General features: G+C 34.4%; 1 protein-coding gene across 3 annotated transcripts in view; it reads left to right on the top strand.

Annotated features, from left to right (window-relative positions):
* Window positions 1-22,185, top strand: part of IBTK (inhibitor of Bruton tyrosine kinase) — a 97,503-nt gene that overhangs the window by 50,234 nt on the left and 25,084 nt on the right. For all 3 annotated transcript variants that reach the window (XR_007518694.1, XM_049896254.1, XM_049896243.1), the window contains exons 21-25: window positions 1,060-1,172; window positions 6,287-6,435; window positions 7,950-8,113; window positions 10,360-10,452; window positions 11,080-11,223. Coding sequence is in view for 2 of the 3 variants with exons in the window: in XM_049896254.1 (XP_049752211.1) it covers window positions 1,060-1,172; window positions 6,287-6,435; window positions 7,950-8,113; window positions 10,360-10,452; window positions 11,080-11,223 (663 nt within the window). In the remaining variant the exon portion in view is untranslated. The remainder of the gene's footprint in view (window positions 1-1,059; window positions 1,173-6,286; window positions 6,436-7,949; window positions 8,114-10,359; window positions 10,453-11,079; window positions 11,224-22,185) is intronic.

Genomic DNA, 22,185 nt, shown 5'->3' with positions numbered 1-22,185 from the left:
AGTCATAGGTTGCTTCTTGGATTCCAGAGATGTTCATTTTTTAAATCCTTTTCTTGATTTTGGTAGCATTTGGAATACTTGGAGTTTATAGATATCTGACTTCTATATGATATATTAAAATCATTATTAAAATCGTTGTATTAGTATACATACCAATTGCTTTTGTGTCGACTCTGATTCATGGCAACCCTATGTGTGTCAGTGTAGAAGTGTGCTTCTTATGGTTTTTAATGGCTGATTTTTTGGTAGTAGATTGCCACACCTTTTTTCTGAGATGTCTCTGGGTGGATTTGAACCACCAAGCTTTTGGTTAGCAGCTGAGCATGTTAAATGTTTGCACCATGCAGAAAACCAAAACCCATTGCAATCGAGTCGATTCCGACTCATAATGAATCTATAGGTCAGACTAGAACTGCCCCATAGGCTTTATAAGGAGTGACCGATGGATTTGAACTGCTGAACTTTTGGTTAGCAGCTGAACTCTTAACCACTGTGCCACCAGGGCTCCTAACCACCCAGAGTTGCCTATATATTATATTGATATAAATATTTCATGTAATTCTTTACAAAATAATAGTATGCATAGCTGACCTGTGTAACTGAATGAAATATATAAAGAGATCTGTAATTTTTAGATAAAATAACATAGTTGTGGGCCTCATAGATATCTTATTTTCCCTTTCCTTGTTAGTAATACCATTCTCTGAAATGCTTTTAAAAATTATTACTAAATATTTCTGATTTAAGATCATAGTTCGATCTTATGATCAGCACTATGAATGTGTGCAGTATTTTACTTCTCAAAATATTTTCCTATATACCATCTTGTTTTTAACTTTCACAGAAATGCTGGGGTTAGAACAAGTAATAGTATCACACTGAGGCCCAGTGAAAATTTGCTCAGGACCACATAGTTAATTGTGACTAGAATCTGTGTGATGTTATTTGTTTTCTGTTAACCAAAGTGCTAAACTGTAGTCAAATGCATAGTTCTTCTCCTGTTTAATCTCTGCCTTAATATATTTTTATAAAATGACTTTTTTGTTTGCATTTTCCTAGGGAAACTATGTTCAAGAAGGCAAAAACAAAAGCAAAAAAGAAGCCACGTAAGCGTTCAGATAGTTCTGGAGGTTATAACCTTTCAGATGTTATTCAGAGTCCACCATCTACAGGTTAGTGAAAAGTATTTTGGCATGTATTTCCAGATCTAACCTTTGGTGTGTCTTTATTAATTATCTGATTTATTTAATATGTATTAAATCCTGTTATATGCCATGCACTGGGGCTACTGAAATAGAAAGTAATCTTTTTCTAAGGGAGGCTACAGAAAATTATAGTCAATGTGATAAGTACTCTGATTGCCGCTTGCTGTAGGGGCATAAAAGACATTTATACTAGCCTGAGATCAGGGGAGACCTTTTGGAGCAAAGTTATGGGTAAACTGGATCTTGAAGAATGAAGAGAAGTTAGCCAAGTAAAGGAGGCAAGTAGACATACTAAGCAAAGAGAGTAACATGTTCCTAAACTTAGAAGCAAGAGGAAGAACGTGCACATTTTTTCTGCATACAGGTTAGCATGGCTCAACCATATAGAGTGTGTGCAGATCAGAGATGATTGGAGAGGGTCAGATGGGTGGCTGATGATGAATTTTTAAAGCAGTGTGTGACTGGATGGGTTTATGTTTTTAGAAAGGCCACTCTGTCCAGTAGCATAGAGGGCTCGAGGCGGGCAGAACAGGACAGTGACTCTTATTATCAAGTAGTTTCAATTCAGGTCTCCAAGTGACACATCAAGGGAGATGCCATTCCTGTGCTTAAGGAGCTCATAACCTAGTAGAATATAACACATTTTATATCTAGGCATTATGTGAGCCTGTTTGAAAGTAAAGGAGTTCTGATGGCGCAGTGGTTAAAGCACCCAGCTGCTAACTGAAAGGGTGGTGGTTCGAACCCTCCAGCCTCTCCATTGGGCAGTTTCCTTCCGTAAAGATTTACAGCCATGGAAAGCCTATGGGGCAGTTCTACTCTGTCCTACAGGGTTGCTATGAGTCAAATGACTCAACGGTAACAGGTTTCGGTGGATTTGAAAGTAAAGGTTATATGTCTTTCTAAAGTTTTTTTCCCAATTTTTTAGTTTGAAAGTCTTCAGCTTACTGAAAAGTTAGAAGGATACCATAAATACCTATATATCCATCAGCCAGATTTATTGATTGTTAACCTCTTCCCACTTTTGTTTTCCCTCCCAGGCTCTCTGTTGTGTGCTTCCCACCGCGAGTATTCTAATATATACACGCTCAAATTATGTGCGTGTGTGTGTGTATGTTTCTTTATATAAGAATTTTTTTTTGCTGATCCATTTGAAAATAAGTTGTAGGCATAATAATACCGTACCCCAAAATAATATACATCACCTAAAAATAAGGATATTCTTCTATATAACCACAATACCATTGTCCCACTTGAAATAATCTTAATCTGTTAATATTATCTAGTACTACAGTCCATATCCAGATTGCCTTAATTGTCCAAAAATATTTTTATAGCTTTTTTTGGTTTTAATCTTAAAAAAAAAAAAATCTTGGTTCTAATCAAGAGTCACATTGCCTTTGGTGATTAATGCCTCTTTAGTCTCTTTTAACTAGTACAGCCCACCCCACCACCCCCTTTTTTTTATTTTTCAAAAGTTAAAGCTATTTGTCTCTGAAATATCCCACATTCTAGATTTGCCTGATGAGGTTAAACTATCTAAGTTTTTAACAGCTTCTATAGGTGAAATATGAGATGTGCTTTTAATAATACTATGATGTGGCTTTCCAAAATGGGAAGTGTATCTGTAGCAGTGAGACATAATGTGGTGTAATTTCTACCCAGCAGTATTTTCATGGTCAGTCAGCTTTGTATAAGTGACGTTGGAAACAGAAGTACACATTGTTTTGTGTCCCTTTGAAAAAATTAGTTATTTAGTGCAAAGAATTTTCTTTTTATGTTTAAAAAGATAGTACAGATGAGCTATAGTAAGTCCCCGGGTTATGAATGTCTGACTTATAGACAACTGTTACTTGCTTTTTAATGTTGTGTAAATTGGCCCTCACTTTGAAACGATTGAACCAGCCCTTACTCATAACGAGTTCATCACAGTCACCTTCACTGTCTGTATACGCTGCTTTTAAATCATTGAAAAGGCTTCAAGCCTTTTCTTGCACTAAAGTAAGGCTAAAATAAGAACCAGATGTACCTGTTCCGACTTAGCTACAAATTTGATGTAAGACACTTAGGAAAGGAGCTCATTCATAACAAGGGGATTGCCTGTACTTGATGTGTTAGATAAAGCTCAGAAGAATAAATAATATCAAGAATAGTTGTTTTCGATAGACCAAAAGATATTGAAAAAGATAGATAATATACCTGAGTTGATTTATGAAGCACTGAATATAGGGAAATGGAAAAGACATGCCTTAGGAACTTTGCAAATTTAAAATTCTGTGATTTTATGTTCTTTGTATTAAATGAGTTACCTCCAGTCTTCAGAAGAATAAATGGATAGATAGTCATGAAACTAGTGATTTTTCATCACCTAAAAGACTTATGGAAGAAGCAGATACTTGGTTTGTTTTAAATAATATTATTGTTATTACATGTATTAGAATCCTAACCTTCCAGAGCAGAATGAGACTGTGTCCTTTACTTTAAAGATGGGGAAACGAGCTCAGAAAACCTAATTAATTTGAGGTAGTAACAGAAATAGAACTTACTCTTGATCTCAGTTCCATATTCTCCCTGCTATATCACTCTTCCTGTGGCCAAAACAGATAATCATATAAAAGTTTATTTTAATTGGGGGCCCAACACGCCTGTTCTGGAAGAAAATTTGAATATAAGGCAAATTTCATCAAAGAGTTCTCTGAAGACTTACCATTTGTGTTGGTCCTTAAAATTAGACAAAAAATTATGTGAAACTGTTTTTGACCAAGATTAATTGTTGACTACTACTCCTAGACTGTTGACCAAAAAGTTGGCAGTTTGAATTCACTAGGCACTCCTTGAAAACCGTATGGGGCAATTCTACTGTGTCCTTTAAGGTCGCTATGGGTCTCAGTCAACTTGACAGCAAGGGGTTTTTGGTTTTAATCATCTTCTTTATTCTGTCGGTTTATTTCTAATTGACTTTTTAGGAGCATTCCAATATTAAATATACTCTGTGAGATGAAAATTTGCCACTATTAAAAGTATTCAAAAGATTGTGGGTGGGGGATGTTTGAATGTTATTTCCAAACTATATTTTAGCAATAACAACAATAAAAGAAGCATATAACTTGTGAATGTGATTTACTTTAAAGTGAACAACACTTATTTGAATATGTAAGAGATGGTATATATATATTTTTTTAATCAATTGTACATTTTTTAGTAACAACTCATAATGCATTTATTTTGTACTTCATTTAGATTCTAATTTGAAATGTATGAAAATGAACTGAACCTAAGTAAAAGTTTACTTTTTACTCTGTTTATATTTGAAATTACTCTAATGCCAGTGAATTTGAATATCAGCTGTGGCAGAGAGGCGAGTGTTTAGCTTGCCTGAGAGGAGAAATGCTGTATACTTTTCACAACACCCTTCTTGCTTCAGGTGATAAGCTAACTAGAAACAGCTCTCAATCAACAGTAAGAGATTTTATGCAGAAAGAAAAACCCTCAAGTGGACATTATGCTGAGTGAAATAAGTTACTCACAAAAGGACAGAGATTGTATGATCCCACTATTATAAAAAGTCAAGAACAGATATGCACACAAAAAGCAATATTTTTTGATGGTTACCAGGGATGGGAGGGGGAATCACTTTCTAGATATTAGATACTTGTTATTTTTGGTGATGGGAAAGGCAATACCAAGTATGAATGAAGTGTGCATAACCTGACCAAGGTAAATGAAGACATTAAGAAGTGTAAAAAAGACATTAAGAAGTACATAAGAAAAAAGGATAATTTCTGTAAATGCTGTAGCATATACACTTTTGCAACAACAGTAATAACAACCAAAAAAAGTGTGTGATTACATAGGTAGATATGTATGCATATATGTATATAGGAAGACATAATGGGAGTAAATGCACATGCATATATAGATAAATCTGTGGGCATATGTGTATATGTGTGTGTACTGCATGTAAATCCATTGCCATCCAGTCAGTTCCGATTCATAGTGACCTTATAGGACAGAATAGAACTGTCCCATAGAGTTTCCGAGGACGGACTGGTGGATTCATACTGCCCGCCTTTTGGTTAGTAGCTGAGTTCTTAACCACTGTACCACCAGGACTCCAATGCTGCATGTATATCCACATATATAATAGAGCACATGGGGGCACAGTTACGGAAACTTCCTAGACATATCCAAACAACTTGCGGGATTGGTTTACTGGGGTCAGAGGCTTAGGACCATAGTCTCGTGGGGCAACTTTGTCAATTGGCAAAACATAGTTCATAAAGATAATGTGTTACATCATAGTTTGGTGAATAGCAGCTGGGGTCTTCAAAGATAGGGAGCAACCATCTAAGATAAAACTATTGAGCTCTACTCATCTGGAGCAAAAGAGAATGAAGAAAACTGAAGACTCAAGAAACTAGTCCACAGGACTAACAGCCAGCATGAACCACGGCCTTGTCTAACCTGAGACTAGGAGAACTAGATGGTGCCCAGCTACCACTATGGACTCTTCTGGCCAGGGACACAATAGAAGGTCCTGGATAGAATGGGAGAAAATTTTTAGAATGAAATTCGAATTCTTAAAAAAGGCCAGACCTACTGGACTGATAGAGACTCAAGGAAGCCTCAATATTATAGCCCTAAGATACCCTTTGAACTTGGCACTGAAGGTACTTTTGGAGGTCACCTTTCAGTCAATTGATAGATTGACTTATAAAATTAACAGTTATCACCCATGAGTGATGTGTTCCCTTAAACAATCAACTCTATGAAACCAAACGGTCAACATTGAAGCTAGATCAATGGAAACAGAACAAACAGAATGGAAATACTGAGAATGCTGACTCATTGTGAAAATTCTAATCAATGTCACAGGACAATTTGTGTAAAAATTGTTAAATAGGAACCTAATATGCTATGTAGACTTACACCCTGAAACACAGTAAAATACTAAAATTAGGCACAGTGATTATAATTTAAATGTTATTAAATCTGCATAAATGGAAGCTTTCAGCTCTATTTGATTTATTAAATACAATGTATATGTGTTTAAATATATATTTTTTAATTTCACATTTTAGGATTAATAACATCTGGTAAGACCTATTCTGTGGAATCTCTCCCAGAACTATTGACGTCAGACTCTGAAGGAAGCTATGCAGGAGTGGGTAGTCCTAGAGATTTACAGTCCCCTGATTTCACAACAGGATTTCATTCAGATAAGATCGAGGTTTGTTTTTAATGTACTGTTTCCTTAACTTCATCGTTTTAGGTCTACCAACAGTTTCTTTTATTATTTTTGTTCTAACCTTAAAACTCTTTCCTGGCTGGTTTATGGTGCTGTTGTGTATACTATCGAGTTGATTCTAACTCATAGCGACCCTGTAGGACAGGGTCCTACAGTGTTTTCTAGGTGTAATCTTTATGGGAGCAGATCGCTAGGTCTTTTCTCCCAGGGAGCTGCTGTGGGTTCAAACCACCAACCTCTTCGTTAGCAGCTGATTGCTAAACCATTATGCCATCAGGGCTCCTTGGCTGGTTTATAAGGTGTAATTAAAGACTTTGTAAGTAGTCCTAGTTTTCTCAAATTTGCACTTTTTTAGTTTTTAAGATTTATAATGGCAGTTTTGAGTCCTTTATGGCTATATTTATAATCTTTCTGATGCTAAAATATAATGTTGAAGTAAAATACAGCTATTGACATAGTGAAAAAGTATACTTTTAGCTAAATTATTTGGAATTTATTTTGTGAAATGTCAATTAACGTCCACTGAAAATTGTTGAAGGAAAATTATTTTGAAAATAAGCCTAATTTTTAATTCTACATAATGTCTTTTCCTCCATGGTGTTAACAAGAAAAACAATCTGGAATGATTGAGTTCTTATGCTAGTCTATCCACAACTGACATTAAGCTGCAGGGTTTCTAGCCTAGTCAGCTTGGGAAAACCATGTTTTTAGATACTTCTTAGCATTTTTATTCTATAATTGTTAATCTACAAGGAATGAGGTTCTCTCCAACTTACTAGAGAAGGTCCCTGCGCATCTATAGGACATATTCAACATCTAGAAATTTGTGAGGCAATGGAACTTTACCTTTCTTCTTAGAGTCTTCTAGGCCTCAAGGATTGATTTTTTTTTTTTTTTTTCTTTTTTTGAAAAGTAGGCGTTTTGGGGCAATTTTTGTCATATTAATGTTAAGATTTATCTGAAAGACAACAGAGGTTTAAAGGAAGCTAGAATCCATATCATAAATGTTTTATAATAATAGAAACATCTATCTTGGCAGTAGAAATATCCTTTTAATAACTTCCTTGATATATAGTATATTATATTTTAGGACCTCTTTTGAGGTATCAATATTATTTGAGAATTTGTGTTCTTTAATTATATTCAGAATGAATAATATGGCATTTATACCAAACTTCCATTTTATTTCATACTAAAGTCATGGACATTAATTTTAGCTTACTGCTTCATATCTTATTTGAACAGCTTTTATTATTATTAATACATTAGTACTCATGCAAACATGTTTCTCTAAAAATTCTCAAAGCTCATAATAATCTGGTTATAGTCACAAATGTGGCTTGAGAATTGGTTAAGGGACTAAACTGTAAAAATAAAACCTGAATTGAAAATGCTAATTTTCATAAGATTTTACTCTTTAATACAGTATTTACTATGTATTTGCTACTATGCTAGGTGCATGCTATTATTGACTTCTAAAAATTTTTTCCCCCCAGGGGAAGGCTAAACCGTATGTTAATGGCACACCTCCTACATATTCTAAGGAAGATTTAAAACCATGGGAAAAATCTCCAGTACTTAAAACATCTGCCCCACAGCCCATTCCCAGTAACACCATTGATAATACAAGCTCTTCCAGCTGGGTTGGTGACTCTTTCAGGTGAGATTTTAATTTCGTTCTGTACCGATTAGTGTGAAAAATACCATTCATTTTTAATCAAATGAGATTTTTTAATGAAGTGCATTTTATAAATAGTAATAGAAATTTTTTTAATATTCGGGAAATTACTTCAATGCTTATAAAGTGCTAACTAGTTAAAACAGGCTTTGATTTTTTCCCCCCAGGCAAAATTTTGTTGCTTTGTATTATCATCAGTGAGTAGTAGCACTTGCTCTACAATATGTATATATTGTGACTTGATAGCATCTGTTTTTTTCTTGGTTAGTACGTATTAGTTAAAACTTCCACTCAGGAAGACCATTCGTGGACTTTATCTTTTTCAGCACACTGAGGGATATTTAAGATCTCACAAAAGTTATTTTTAGTCACAATTTTCACAGGATAGTCTTTTAATGTTATTATGCTGTCCTTTAAATTCGTCTGTATTTTATATATACTTTTATTTAGAAAAGTCAGTTTTAAAACTTAAGTAGATTGAATATACTGTTTGTTCCTTCATAGTGCTCATTGGCCTGTGCTCCATCTTTATGTGCCTACTATGGTTGATAGTAGGCTAAAACTGCTAAATGACTTATCAAGTGTATTATAACCTGGACCATAGTTTTTTTATTCGTACAAAATGAAATAAAACCCATTGCTGTTGAGTTGATTCCAACTCATAGCGACCCTATATGACAGAGTAGAACTGCCCCGTAGGATTTCCAAGGAGTGGCTGGTGGATTCGAACTGCTAGCCTTTTTGTTTAGCAGCCAAACACTTAACCACTGCGCCACCAGGGGTCCTTAACATGTCGTTGTTGTTAGTTACCATCAAGTCATTTCTGACTCGTGATGATTCCATTCCTTCTGAGGCACCTCTTCCAAGAGACCTCTAGGTGGGTTTGAACCACCACCCTTTCGGCTAGTAGTCAAGTGCTTAGCTACTTGCTCCACCCAAGGACTCTTACAATGAACTAAGAAATTCCGCCTGCAAGGGACATGCTAGTAATTTCTCTTCCTTTAACATTGTATTTAGTTTTTTTTTTTTTTTTTAATAGAGACCTGGTGGCACAGTGGTTAAGTGTTTGGCTGCTAACCAAAAGGTCAGCAGTTTGAATCTACCAGCTGCTCTTTGGAAACCCTATGGGGCAGTTCTGCTCTGTCCTATAGGGTTGCTATAAGTCAGAATTGACTCGATGTCAACAGGCTTAATGTGTATTTATTTAGAATAAGATTTTTAGAGCTTCCAAATGGTTGATATTCCTGTATTTGTTCAGTTGCATTTGTGTAACTTTTTTGAAATATGCTATATTGTGCACAGTTGAAACAGAGGCTATGTTGATGTCCCAGTTTATGTTGCTTTGTGGCCTAAAGTAGTTCGGAAATTAGTCTTAATTTTTTTTGCCTGTTTTAGTCAACAAATTAGAGCATACATAATGTGTGGGCAACACCTAGAAGCATCTTTTAATTACTGATGTTAAAATATTTTAAGAATGTATTTTAAGAAGAGGTTGGTAGAAAGTCAGTGATAGAGGTTGAATCTATATCATTTTTGTATAGTGTGCACTATCAAATATTTAACAAACATTTCTGGATTCATTTTGAAGTATTACTTAGCTGGTGTAATTAATAGAATTTATTTTTAATGAAAGGAGATAAAAGAAACAGTCACCTTTTAATATGTCATAGAATGTCTAATTTTTAGCTATATCAGATTTCATTTAGATCAGAAACCATCTGTTCCTGAAGATTGTAGAATTCTTTTTCTCATTATGGTATATTCCCCTCTGGTGGACTTCTAATCATTGAGCATATCCAAGTTTTCTTTTAAATGTTTTTATTAATTTTAAACAGTAGTAAGAATCTTGTTTGTTAAATAATGGAAAGGAAAGAACATAATTTTAAGCACCATGCGTCCTACAGGCTAAGAATTTAATTTGACTTTTGGTAAGCTCTTCTGCCTGAGTTAAGAATCTTTCCATTGCTCACTTTTTTTTTTTTTTTGAGTTTCAGTTTTATTACTTAACAGTATGTGACTCTGAAAGCATGTTAGTTGTTATTTAGGTATGTATATATAAAAGAAGCTTTCATTCAAAATATCATTTTTTAGGATGGCCATGTCTGACGAAACAGACTTAAATTATACTCTGTCAATCTCATGTATAATTTACAGTTTTAGTGAAGTTTGGGCATTGGACTTTGTGGGTAAATGAATGCTTTGTAAGGTAACTTTCATATGTCTTTTAGTCCTGTCAGCCCTCCTGTCATGGATCTCAGAACCATCATGGAAATTGAAGAAAGCAGACAAAAATGTGGAGCTACACCAAAGACAAATTTGGGGTTGGTTAAAAAAAATCATGAAAAAGGAAAGACCATGTTGAGTTATATTTCTGCCCTAGAGAATTGGAAAGATCACTTGACTTTTTCTACTATTTTTCTGCATTTGATGTTAATAGTTAATTATAAATCCTTTTCTATGAGTCGGAATCAACTTGACAGCGATGGGATGTGTTAGCCTCCATATCATTATTTCTTAAATATGTGCTGAAGATTGAGTTGAGTTGATAGCCCAGCTTCTATTGTATACAATATTACAATGTCAGAAACCTACTGTTAAAGTGGTCATTGTGGGCTATTTCTGAAGAAAAGCCAGAGATTGAAGGCTTGCTATGAATTACTATTTTCCACTAGAAAAATATGATAGTCCATTAGTAGGAGGGCTCAGATGTAGTTATTACTTGATCATTGATAGTATAAACTGATACTGTCACTGTTGAAATTTGTGACCATTTTGATTCAATAATAGTAAAATCACACCAAAGAAATAGAAAACAATATAATCATCTGTAACCTTCATTAAGCAAAAATTAACCGTAATTGGTTTAATTTAATCTCTAGCAAAATGAATGCTCAGAAATTGAACTTTCTCAGAAGCAGTGAAACTAATTGGTTTAATTTTATTTCTAGCAAAATGATTTCTCATGGAATCAAACTTTCTCAGAGGCAAAGAAAAATGATTGCAATGACTACCAAAGAAAACAATTCAGGAATAAATAGCATGGAAACAGTTTTAACTGCTCCTTCAAAATCCCCCAAACCAGTGAATGCATGGTATGTTCTTATTTCTATTAAAATCAGTATGAATCTGTGTCTTAGTGTTTAAGAGAGTACTTGGCTTCTTCCTTTTTTTTTTTTTTTTCTCTCTGTTTCTAAGATCTTTTCAAATAATATTTCATTTCCTTTTTTGCTTTTAAGTTACAAATTGAAACTTGGGAAACAAAGACTTAATTTTTGCATTTGTGCTTTTAATATTGGATAATTTGACACATACAAGGAGTCCCCGTGGTACAATGGTAAAAGTGCTCAGCTGCTAACTGAAAGGTCGGCAGTTCTAACCTACCAGTTGCTCTGTGGGAAAAAGATGTGGCAATCTGCTGCTGATAAGATGATAGCCTTGGAAACCCTCTGCTCTGTCCTATATAGTCGTTATGAGTTGAAATCAACTCAACAGCAATGGGTTTTTTAACATGTACGTTACGGTTTTCAAAAAATTTTTCATATGTAGCGTAGGTTTTTTTGTAGTATTCTAATTCCATTGCTAAAGTGATTTAAAGGAAGCAATCATATATTTTCATTTATAAGAAATAAAGTATATCACATAAAAATTTATAAAAACAAAAACGGATTTAGTTTCACTATCCCAGTGTCTTTGTCCTTATGCATTCATCATGAATACCTTCTCAATGTTATAACCATAGCTACATTGGTGCATATTTAAGCAGTGCTGTTTACTTATGGTTGTATTATATAATTTTTCTCCATTAAAGTTCACCCATAGTGGCAGTATTAATAGGAATAGTTCCAAGGAGGTCAGATAACAATTTTGAGATGTGTGGAGTAGGTTGTGCTTCCTGTGCCCCTCCTATTTTCCCTTTTCTTTGTAACTTATATCGTCAACCTGTAATGGATTCTAGAGGAGAAATACACGGATAGTGCGTGGGCAAGGAAGAAATCAATAGAAGCATGTTTTTCTCACAAGGATTGGGGAGGGTCTTGGAGACTATCTACCTGTCTATTATTTATCTATTATCTATCTGATCTGATCTACCTATCTACTCAATATGTGGAGAAATCCTTCCAGGCTTCTATTGTCTCATTATTCTGTAAGAGGGATTTTTTTTTTTTAATGTAAATGTAAATTATTTTGAGGAGAGTTATAACTCATTTTATTCTGAGTGCTACCAGTGAGACTAGGGCAAAACCTGTTAGAGCTACTAAGCAGGTCCACAGCATGGTCAGAGAAAAAGAAAAACAAGAGGTAGGAAAATCCAAGAAGATGAGAAAAGAGAGTAAAATATGAGAGAATAGGTTTAGCAGAATTTTTAAATTCAGCAGTATTTGTTGAGCACTGTTACATGGCACTGTGCTAATTTATAATGATTAGTCAATAAACAAGATATTCTTGGTGACTGCCCTGGTAGAGATTATGATGTAGTTATTATAACCTGGGATGTGTTTTCCCTAAACAAAAGCATAGAAAAGACTAAAAAACAAAAAGTTCTTGGATCAGCTCTAAAGATAGTAAATATGTTGCAGCCTGAGAAAATTAACTAAACACATGAGGAAGCTTTGGGGGCTTAGAAATATAATTTTAGCCATGCCACCCAACAGTTACTTTATTTAAAACCAAAAAGTAAATGAACAAAAGAAGGGAGAAAACTTAATTATCACTCAAATTAAGGAATCCAATGAATGGATACATTATTGAATTTCTTGGTTCAGAATCTATTTAAAACATAGAAATTCTTTCTTTGCAACCTCAATTAATGTGTTTTTTTAAGAAAATTAAAACATGGACGTAGTTTAAAAGGTCAAATAGCATGGTAATACTCCAAGGCTTATAACAAAAGACAGCAATCCCCTGCCCTAAGCCTTCCCTTTTATGACTGGTTAATTAAGATTTAAAAGAGTCACATAGTGAGTATTGTTATATTTCCTTTCTTTTACACTCTTTTCCCCCCTATAATTACTAATTCCCTCAATTTTTCCCTTGCTGCCTGTGTACTTACCACTAATTTTCTCTCCAAAATTCTCCAACACAGCTGTAAAGTTCTTTTCAATATGGTGAAACATGGCAGGTAATCTGTCAGTTTCATTCATTTTCTTGGAGACATCTTCCTTGGAGCCCTGTGTTCTTTGATCTGAACTGGCTTTTCTCCAGGCCTGTTCAGTATCTGTCATCTTGGGACATTCCTTAACTATCATCCTTGGGATTTACATTGCTCCAGTGCTTGATCCCCAGTTGCTTAGATCCTGTGATTTTTTTTTTTTTCCCCCTTGGTTTACTCCTTGTTTTGATGTAGTACAACCTCCAGTGGTTTTCTGATAAAGAATGTATAGGACATACATTTTTGGAGATACTATGTATGAAAATGTTTTGATTTTCTCCCTTGCTCTTGGCTGATAGATTGGAACCTAATTCTAAGTTGGAAATCATTTGGAGAGTTTATTCCTTTTTTGTTTTTTGCTGTCATTGCTGTTGGGAAGTCTAATGCCATTCTGATTCCCAGTTCTTTCTATGCTACCTATTTTCTTCCCCAACCTTTTTTACTGGAAGCTTTTAGGGTCTTAATGCCTAGTGTTTTGGAATTTCACAGTAATGTGCCTTGATGTGGGTCTTTTTGATGCTGGGTACTTGGTGGTCCCTTTTAATAGGGAAGAGCACATGTTTAAGTTCTGGAAAATTCTTCAGTATTATTACTTTGATATTTGCTGCCTCGCTATTTTCTGTAGAATTCATCTTAGTCAGATATTGTCCTTGTGGACTCCTTTTGTACTTTTCTTACCATTTCTTTTCTTTGTCCATGTATTTGTCTTTCTATTCTGCTTTCTTGAACATTTCCCTGACCTTATCTTATAATCTTTGTACTGAATGTTTTATTTCAGCTATTAAAATCTTTAGTTGTCAGAAGTTCTTTCTTGTTTGCTGATGGTGCCTTTTATATTGCAACCTATTCAACACACTATTGGAAGTCCCAACCAGGGCTGTAGGCTAGGGAAGAAAACAAAGATAAAATGAGAAGTAAAGAGGAAGAAATAAAGCTGGTATTTGTTATTGATATAATTGTATACATAGAAAATCCAAATATATTTGTAAAATTCAAAAGTATAAATTATTGAAATAAATGAGTTCAGCAAGATTTCTGGGTACAAAATCAGTATACAAACATTTCTGTATCTCAAGAACAAATGGTAAAAAAGGAAAAGAAATATTACTTAGAACATCAAAAAACTTATTTACCTGTATCTAACAAAAGATGGGTAAGACATCTATTCAGAAAACTGTAAAATATGTTTGAAAGAAACTTTTAAAATCCTATATAAATAGAGATAAGATATATCATGTTCAAGGATTAGATGACTCAGTGTAGTTACTTCTTCCCCAATGAATCTATAGAGCCAATGCAATCTTAACTGAAACCCCAACTTTTTTTTTTTTTGCGAAACTCGGCAAGCCAACTCTGAAACTTATGTTAAAATACATGCAAAGGGGCAAGGATAGTCAAGACACTCTTGAAGAAGAAGAGGACATAACTGTACCCAATAGCGACTTCTAGAGCAGTGGTAATTAAGATAGTGAGGTGTTGATGCAAAGATAGGCAAAAAAAGTTCCGGAGATCAGAACTGAGGACCCGAACCAGATTCTTAATTTTTGACAATGTTTGCATTGTGTGGCAATACAGAAGGGATGGTCTTTTAAGTAAATGCTGTGAGACAATTGCATATCCATAGGAAATAACAAAAAACTTGACTCCTAACTCATATCATCTCCTATAATCAAATCCAGATGGATTTAAGATTTAAATGTAGAAGACAAAGAATAAGGCTTTTAGAAGATAATATAGGAGAATAACTTAACGACCTTAGGATAAAGAAACACATTTTTTTAACAGGACATAAAAAGCACTAATCACAACCGTAAAGACTGGTATATTCGGCTACATTAAAATCAGGAACATCTGTTTATTAGAAGACACTGTTGTGAGAATGAAAAGGCGAGCCACTGAATAGAGGATAAAGATTGACAGTACCAAGTGCTGAGAAGGATGGGGAGGAATGAAAATCATATATGTACTAGTGTGACCGTAAATTGTTCAGCCACTTTGGGAAGCACATTGGCATTATTTACTACAGTTGAAAATACCTATAGTCTATAAACACTTTCACTCTTTAGTATACACCCAACAAAAATATATGCACATGTGTACCAGGCAACATGTTTAAGAATGTCCATATCATCATCATCTGTAATAGCCCAAAACCGAGAATAACGTAAATTTCTATCAGCAGTAGATGGATAAATCGTAGTTTATTCTTATAGTAGAGTACTACACATTTATGAAAAAGAATGAATTATGAGTAATTGTAACAATGTGCATGAATCTCACCAATATAATATTAAGCAAAAGAAGTCAATCAGCAAAAAAAAAAAAAAAAAACTCAAAATCCATACTTATGATATCATTTATATAAAGTTAAATGTAGACTGATTTACATTCATGTTTTATGTATTCTTCACTATCTGTATTGTATTTTTATTTATTTTAAGTTCTGAGTAGAAGCTGTTTGTGCCTGTGTGGAACAAGTTGTGGCTATGGTAAGGATTTTCACTAGTCTGCTTGCATCCTCGCTCACCTGGTCTTTTTGACTCCTAGTATATAATTGTACTCCTGCTATTTGCAGTTGAGTGTGGCAGTGGAAAGTATTATAGATAACTGGTTCTCCCGTTAGAATGAAGTTCTAACTAGATTAATTTGAAATCTAATGTGAAAATACCAAGTATATATGAGTGCTGACGACTTTTTATTATCAAATGTTTTGCTTGGAGAAATAATACGTTTCTCACCAGTCATCTTGAGTGGAGAAATGCACAATCTTTGTGGCCTGGCTTGAAAGATAAATGTGAATTGTTCTGAATTTAATTTCGGGCTAACCATGTATTTTTTTTTTTTAATTAAATGATTAATTTCTATATTATACAATTTCAATTAAGAAATTTTATTTATTAAAGCAAAAAATTTCAGAGCTGCTTTAGCTGAGGATCAAAATCTTGGTTAATTTTTGTGTGGATTCAGATCTATAAATGCTTCTCCCTAAAGTTTCTCTGGCTGCTAAGATGGAAAACAGCAGGAGCTTATGAGTTAGGAAAGTAAAATTGAGGGAAATCTGACACTGTTTCAAATGATGGCATGAGCAATGGAAAGAATAATAGAACTAGTTTAAAGAAATATGCATAAAGTATTTTATAGATAACTACATAATTAATGAACATGTGAGTTTAAGAAATTTTGGAAGCACTCTTACCTACCTGTGTTTATTCTTAAGATGTTATCCCAAGTAACTTTTTGAAAAAGAACTTTTTAGGGTTTATATCATTCTTTTATCATTCAGCACATCTCAGAGTCCTCGAATCTGGGTGAATCTGACAGCTTGTGCTTTTCATACCAAGTAGCTATGACATTTCTGTATTTAGGGCAATGCGTTACTTATAGGGGGCATTAAGTGAATTTTCTGGCAAGAATATTTGCCAGAAGAGTATTCCTAGTTGACTATACACTGTACTGCACACCATACTTACTTCTTAATAGAAACCTTCAGATATGTGTGTGTTTGGGCTTGGTAAAGAAAAGTGAATCTTTTGTATTTGGTCTGTGTATGTGTACGTTTATGGGAAATTTTTATGATAAAAGGGTAATTCCTTTTGAAGAAACATTTTTAACATGAGTACCTTAGTAGGTCATGGTTCTGACATGAAAAGAAAATTTCTCTTAAGAATTTTACTTCGGGTAAAATGACTTAAATGCAGATATAGCAGTAAAGTATAGTGATTAAGGCTGTGTTTGGTATCTGCCTGAATTTCAGTGGTGGATCTGTTATTTGGTAGCAGTGTGAACTTAGATCTGTGTTTTTAATCTTTCTCTGTCTTGGTTTCATCATCTACAAAATCTGGGTAATAGTACCTACTTCTTAGAAGATTAAACTGAGTTAATACATTGAGTACATTTAGCACAGCACCTTGGATATTGTAAATAAATAAGTTAGCCATTATTATTTCTTATTATGTTCACGTGAGTGCATGATATCCTTAGCAGTGTATTAAGATTTTGGAGGTTTTTTTTTTTCCTGTTTTTACAAAAAGACGAGGCAGTTTATACTGATTTAACCTTTATTGCGCAAATGGAAATTTGATAAAAATTTTCTAGCTGATTTTCTTATCGAAAACCTAAAAAAAACCCATTGCCATTGAGCTGATTCCAATTCATAACGACCCTATAGGACAGAGTAGAACTGCCCCCAGAGGGTTTTCCGTAAATCTTTACGGAAGCAGACTGCCACATCTTTCTCCTTTGGGTTCAAACCGCTGACCTTTTGGGTTAGCAGCGGGACACTTAACCACTCCGCTATCAGGGCTCTTTTTTCTTATCTAGTTTATCATTATGTTCCTTCCATCTTCAATATTTTTGACTGTAAAAAGTATCATCTTGATATCTTTTTGAACAAAAGTGGACTAGATGGCAAAGGATGAATTTTGTATTTGTGAGAACTAGATTTGGTTTCTAGTTCTGCCATTTATCCTTAATCCTAATGTCCCTAAGATCCCTTAACCTTGGTTTTACTCTTCTATTAAATATAGGTGGTAATGAAAATACTTTTCAGGATTGTTGTAAGAATTACATGAACTGATTGATGCATATGAAAGTTTTCTGCAAATATGGTTTGGTGGTTAGGTAGGAGTTAGGTATACTATTCAAACAAGATATAGAATTTTAGAAGACCTCCCCTTTTTATGGCATACCCAAAATAGTTTATGAACTTAATCTAGGTATGGACCTGATAATTTCTTCAAAGTATGATTTTAACTTTTTAGGGGATTTTATGGTTGACATTTGTGCTCATTTATTAACATAGCCACTTTGTATTTTAAGTATGGTGAAAGGATACAATCCTGATGCACACCTTCCCTGATTTTAAACCACGCAATATCCCCTTGTTCTTCGAACAACTGCCTCTTGGTCTGTGTACAGGTTCCTCATGAGCACAATTAACTGTTCCAGAATTACCATTCTTCACGATGTTAGCCATAATTTTGTTTATGATCCACATAGTTGAATGCCTTTGCTTAGTCAATAAAACACAGGTAAGCAGGTATCTACATTCTCATTATTTCTGTTCTGGTTGTTCCATTTCCAGTAATCTAATTTCTCTGCCCCCTTACTGTGTCATCTTTGCTTTAGAGTAATTTTTAACCATTTGGTTTAGTATAGTTGATTTTTTAAAGGAGCACTGTATTCACGGGTGATCTTTATTTTATGAACCAGTTTGTTATTTAGCTAAAAAGTTACCTTAGGTGATAGTTTTGGTTCAAGATTTAAGAAATACCTCAGAGCAATTGTCTCAGGGAGTCTTCTAGTCTCAACTGATCCAGTAAGTCTGGACTTTTTAAGAATTTGAGTTCTGTTCCACATTTTCTTCACTTCTGTTAGAATGCATCTATTGTGGCCCTGTTCAGAAAGGTTGGTAGTGGTAGCTGGGCATCATCTAGTTCTTCTGGCCTCAGGGTAGGTAAGGCCATGGTTTGTGTAAACTATTAGTCCTGTAGATTAGTTTTTTTTCTCTGAGTCTTTGGTTTCCTTCTTTGCTTCTTGTTCTGGATGAGTAGAGATCAATAGTTGTATCTTCGATGGCCGCTTGCAAGCTTTTAAGAACCCAGACTCTACTCACCAAGCTAGTATGTAGAACATAAACTTTATGAACTATATTATGCCAATTGACCGAGTTGTCCCATGAAATTATGGTCTTAAGCCTCAAACCCAGAAAACCAATCCTACAAGGTGTTTGGTTATATCTAAGAAGTATCCTATGCGCTTTCTTATGTGTCTGGATATATGTATATGTATACACATACGTGTATATACATATAAGCAAATGCATATACACACATACACATATATGCATTCATACAAGCATGTGTAACCATACATATTCTTAGTTTTTGTTACAAAATTATGTCATAGCATTTACCAAAAAGTCCTTTTTTCTTGTGTACTTCTTGTGACATTATTTACCTTGGTCAATCTGTACATACTTCTCCCACTCTGTTGTCTTTCCCATCACCAAAAATAACAGTGTCTACTATCTAGAGAGTGATCCTTCCCCTGCCCCCATCCCTGGTAACCACCAGTGTACGTTGATTTCTGTATATATATCCTTGGCTTTTATAAAAGTGAGATCATACAATATTTGTCCTTTTATGATTGACTTATTTCACTCAGCATAATATTCTCCAGATTGATCCATGTTATGTTTCAAGCAAGGACTCATCATTATTCTTCATGGCTGCATAGTATTCCATTTTATGTATGTACCACATTTTGTTTATCCATTGATGAACACTTAGGTTGTTACCATCTTTTTGATATTGTTAATAATGCTGCAGTGAACATAGGTGTGCATATGTCTGTTTGTGCCTCTTCTATTAGATCCCTAGGGTGTATACCTAGGAGTGGGATTGCTGGATTATAAGACAGTTCTATTTCTAGTTTTTTGAGGAAGTGTCATACCATTTTGCATAGTGGTTGTACCATTTTACAATCCCACCAGCAGTGGATAAGAGTTCCATTCTCCCCACGCCCTTGCCAGCATTTGCTGTTTTTTTTTTTTAGGTACAATTTTAGCAGGAGTGAGATGGTATCTCATTGTACTTTTGATTTGCTTCTCTATAATGGCTAATGAAGGAGCACTGGTGGCACAGCGGTAAAGCACTCAGCTGTTAACTGAAAGCTCAGCAGTTTGAACCCACCAGGTGCCATGTGAGGGGAAGATGTGGCGGTCTGTTTCTGTAAAGATTTATAGCCTTGGAAATCCTGTAGGGCAGTTCTACTCTGTACTAGAGGGTCACTATGACTTCCATGGCAGTGGGTTTTTGGGGTAATGGCTAATGATTATGAGCGTCTTTTCATGTGTTTGTTCGCAGCTTGAATGTCCTCTTTTGTGAAGTATTTGTTTGTATCTTTATCCATTCTTTAATTGGGTTGTTTGTCTTTTTGTTGTTGAGTTGTTGAAGTTTTCTACATATTTCAGAGATTAGACCCTTATCAAATGTCATTCCTGAAGATGTTTTCCCAATCTGTATGTTTTCTTTTTTATTCTTTTGATGAAGTTATTTTAATGAGTGTAAACATTCAGTTTTTATGAAGTCCCAGTTATCTAATTTGTCTTCTGCTGTTCGTGTCTTTATAGTTGTGTTTGATAATCTTTTTTTTTTTTTCAATTAGTTCCTGTGGTTTTGTCCCTATGTTTTGCAAATCTTTTCAACATGTTGTACAACAAAACATAATTTGTTGAATAAAAAGATTCTGGTATCATAAAAATCTCAGAACTTAAAATCTTTGGAAACTATATTAGCCTCTGTAAGTTATTTTTAATTTTTTGCCTACTTTTAAAATATTTTTTCCTAAAATACATTCCACTCTTACTAATTCTCTGAGAATTATTTATTTTGTGTTTTTTTAATGATTTAAATCAACATAATTCTAGCCATGTGAGACTAAGGTTTTTTAAATTATTTTTTCTTTTTATTTTAATTTTATTGTGTTTTAGGTGAAAGTTCAGAGCACAAATTAGTTTCTCATTCAAAAATTTATACAGAAATTGTTTTGTGACATTTGTTGCAATCCCTATGATATGTCAGCACTCTCGCACTTTTCACCTGAGTTCTCTGTTCCATTTCTCCAGTTTTCCTGTCCCTTCCTGGCTTGTCATCTTTAATTTGGGCACATTACCCATTTGGTCTCATACACTTGATTCGACTAAGAAGCTTGTTCTTCACATGTGTTATTGTTTGTTTTATGGGCCTGTCTAATCTGTGGCTGAAAGGTGGACTTTGGGAGTGGCTTCTAGTCTGAGTGAGAATATGTCCAGGGCCATAGTCTTGGGGGTTCTTCCAGTCTAGGTCAGACCAGTAAGTCTGATTTCTTTTTTTTTTTTTGGAAAATTTGACCATTTGTTCTGTATTTCTCTCCTACTTTGGCCATGACCCTCTGTTGTAATCCCAGCCAGAGCGGTCACTAGTGGAAGCTGGACACCATCTAGTTGTCGTTTCCAAAGTGATATCTTTCTTTCCCTGTTTTAAGTGTTTTAGTTTTATTATTGAGAATTCTTTACCTTCTTTGGTATCTGTCTGTCCTCTGTCCTAGACTGTTGTTTTCTGATGTTGCTTCTCTAACCGAAGGATATTTCTTTAACACATTATATTTCTTTAAGTTTGGTTTGGTTTTCATGAATTCCCTTAATTTCTGTTTATCTAAAATGTCCTAATTTCACCATAGTATTTGCAATAGTTTTGTAGAATATATTATTCCTGGTTGGCTTTTTTTTTTTCTTTTAAGGTTTTGTATATGTCATCTCTTTGCCTTCTTGACTGTGTAGTTTTTGCTGAGTAATCAAAGCTTAGTCTTATTGTTCCCCCTTTGTAAGTGACTTGTTTTTCTTGAGCTGCCCTTAGGATACTTTCTTTGTCTTTGGTTTTGGCAAGTGTGTTTGTGATCTGTATTGGTGACTTTCTTTGGGGTCTATCCTGTATGGCGTTCATTAAGCTTCTCGGGTGGTCAGCTTTTCGTCTTTCAAAATATTTGGTAAATTTTCTACCAGCTATCTTCAACAATGTTCTCTGTGTTTTCCATTCCTTACCGCTCCCCCCCCCGCCCATTCTGGATCTTTGATCACGTGCAAATTTTTGCTCTTGATTGAGTCCCACCTAATTCTTAGGTTTAAGTTTTCTTCATTCTTTTCTCTGACTTGTCTTCCAACAAAGTGGTATCCATGGATTTGTCTTCAATCTCACTGATCTTGACTTCCATCATTTCAGATTGGTTCCTAAAACCTTCTATTGAGTCATCCATTTCTGAAATTTTGTTATCTTTTGAATTTCTAGTTGCTATTTTTGTGTAATTTCTAAATTATTTGTTTTCATGTTTTGCTTTTGTATTATTTTCCTGAATTCTACTATTGCTT

The sequence above is a fragment of the Elephas maximus genome, chromosome 1 (genome assembly GCF_024166365.1).
Source record: "Elephas maximus indicus isolate mEleMax1 chromosome 1, mEleMax1 primary haplotype, whole genome shotgun sequence".
NCBI classification, from domain to species: Eukaryota; Metazoa; Chordata; class Mammalia; order Proboscidea; family Elephantidae; genus Elephas; species Elephas maximus.
Note: the sequence above shows the minus strand (reverse complement) of the source record. Positions and strands in the feature narration are given on the sequence as shown.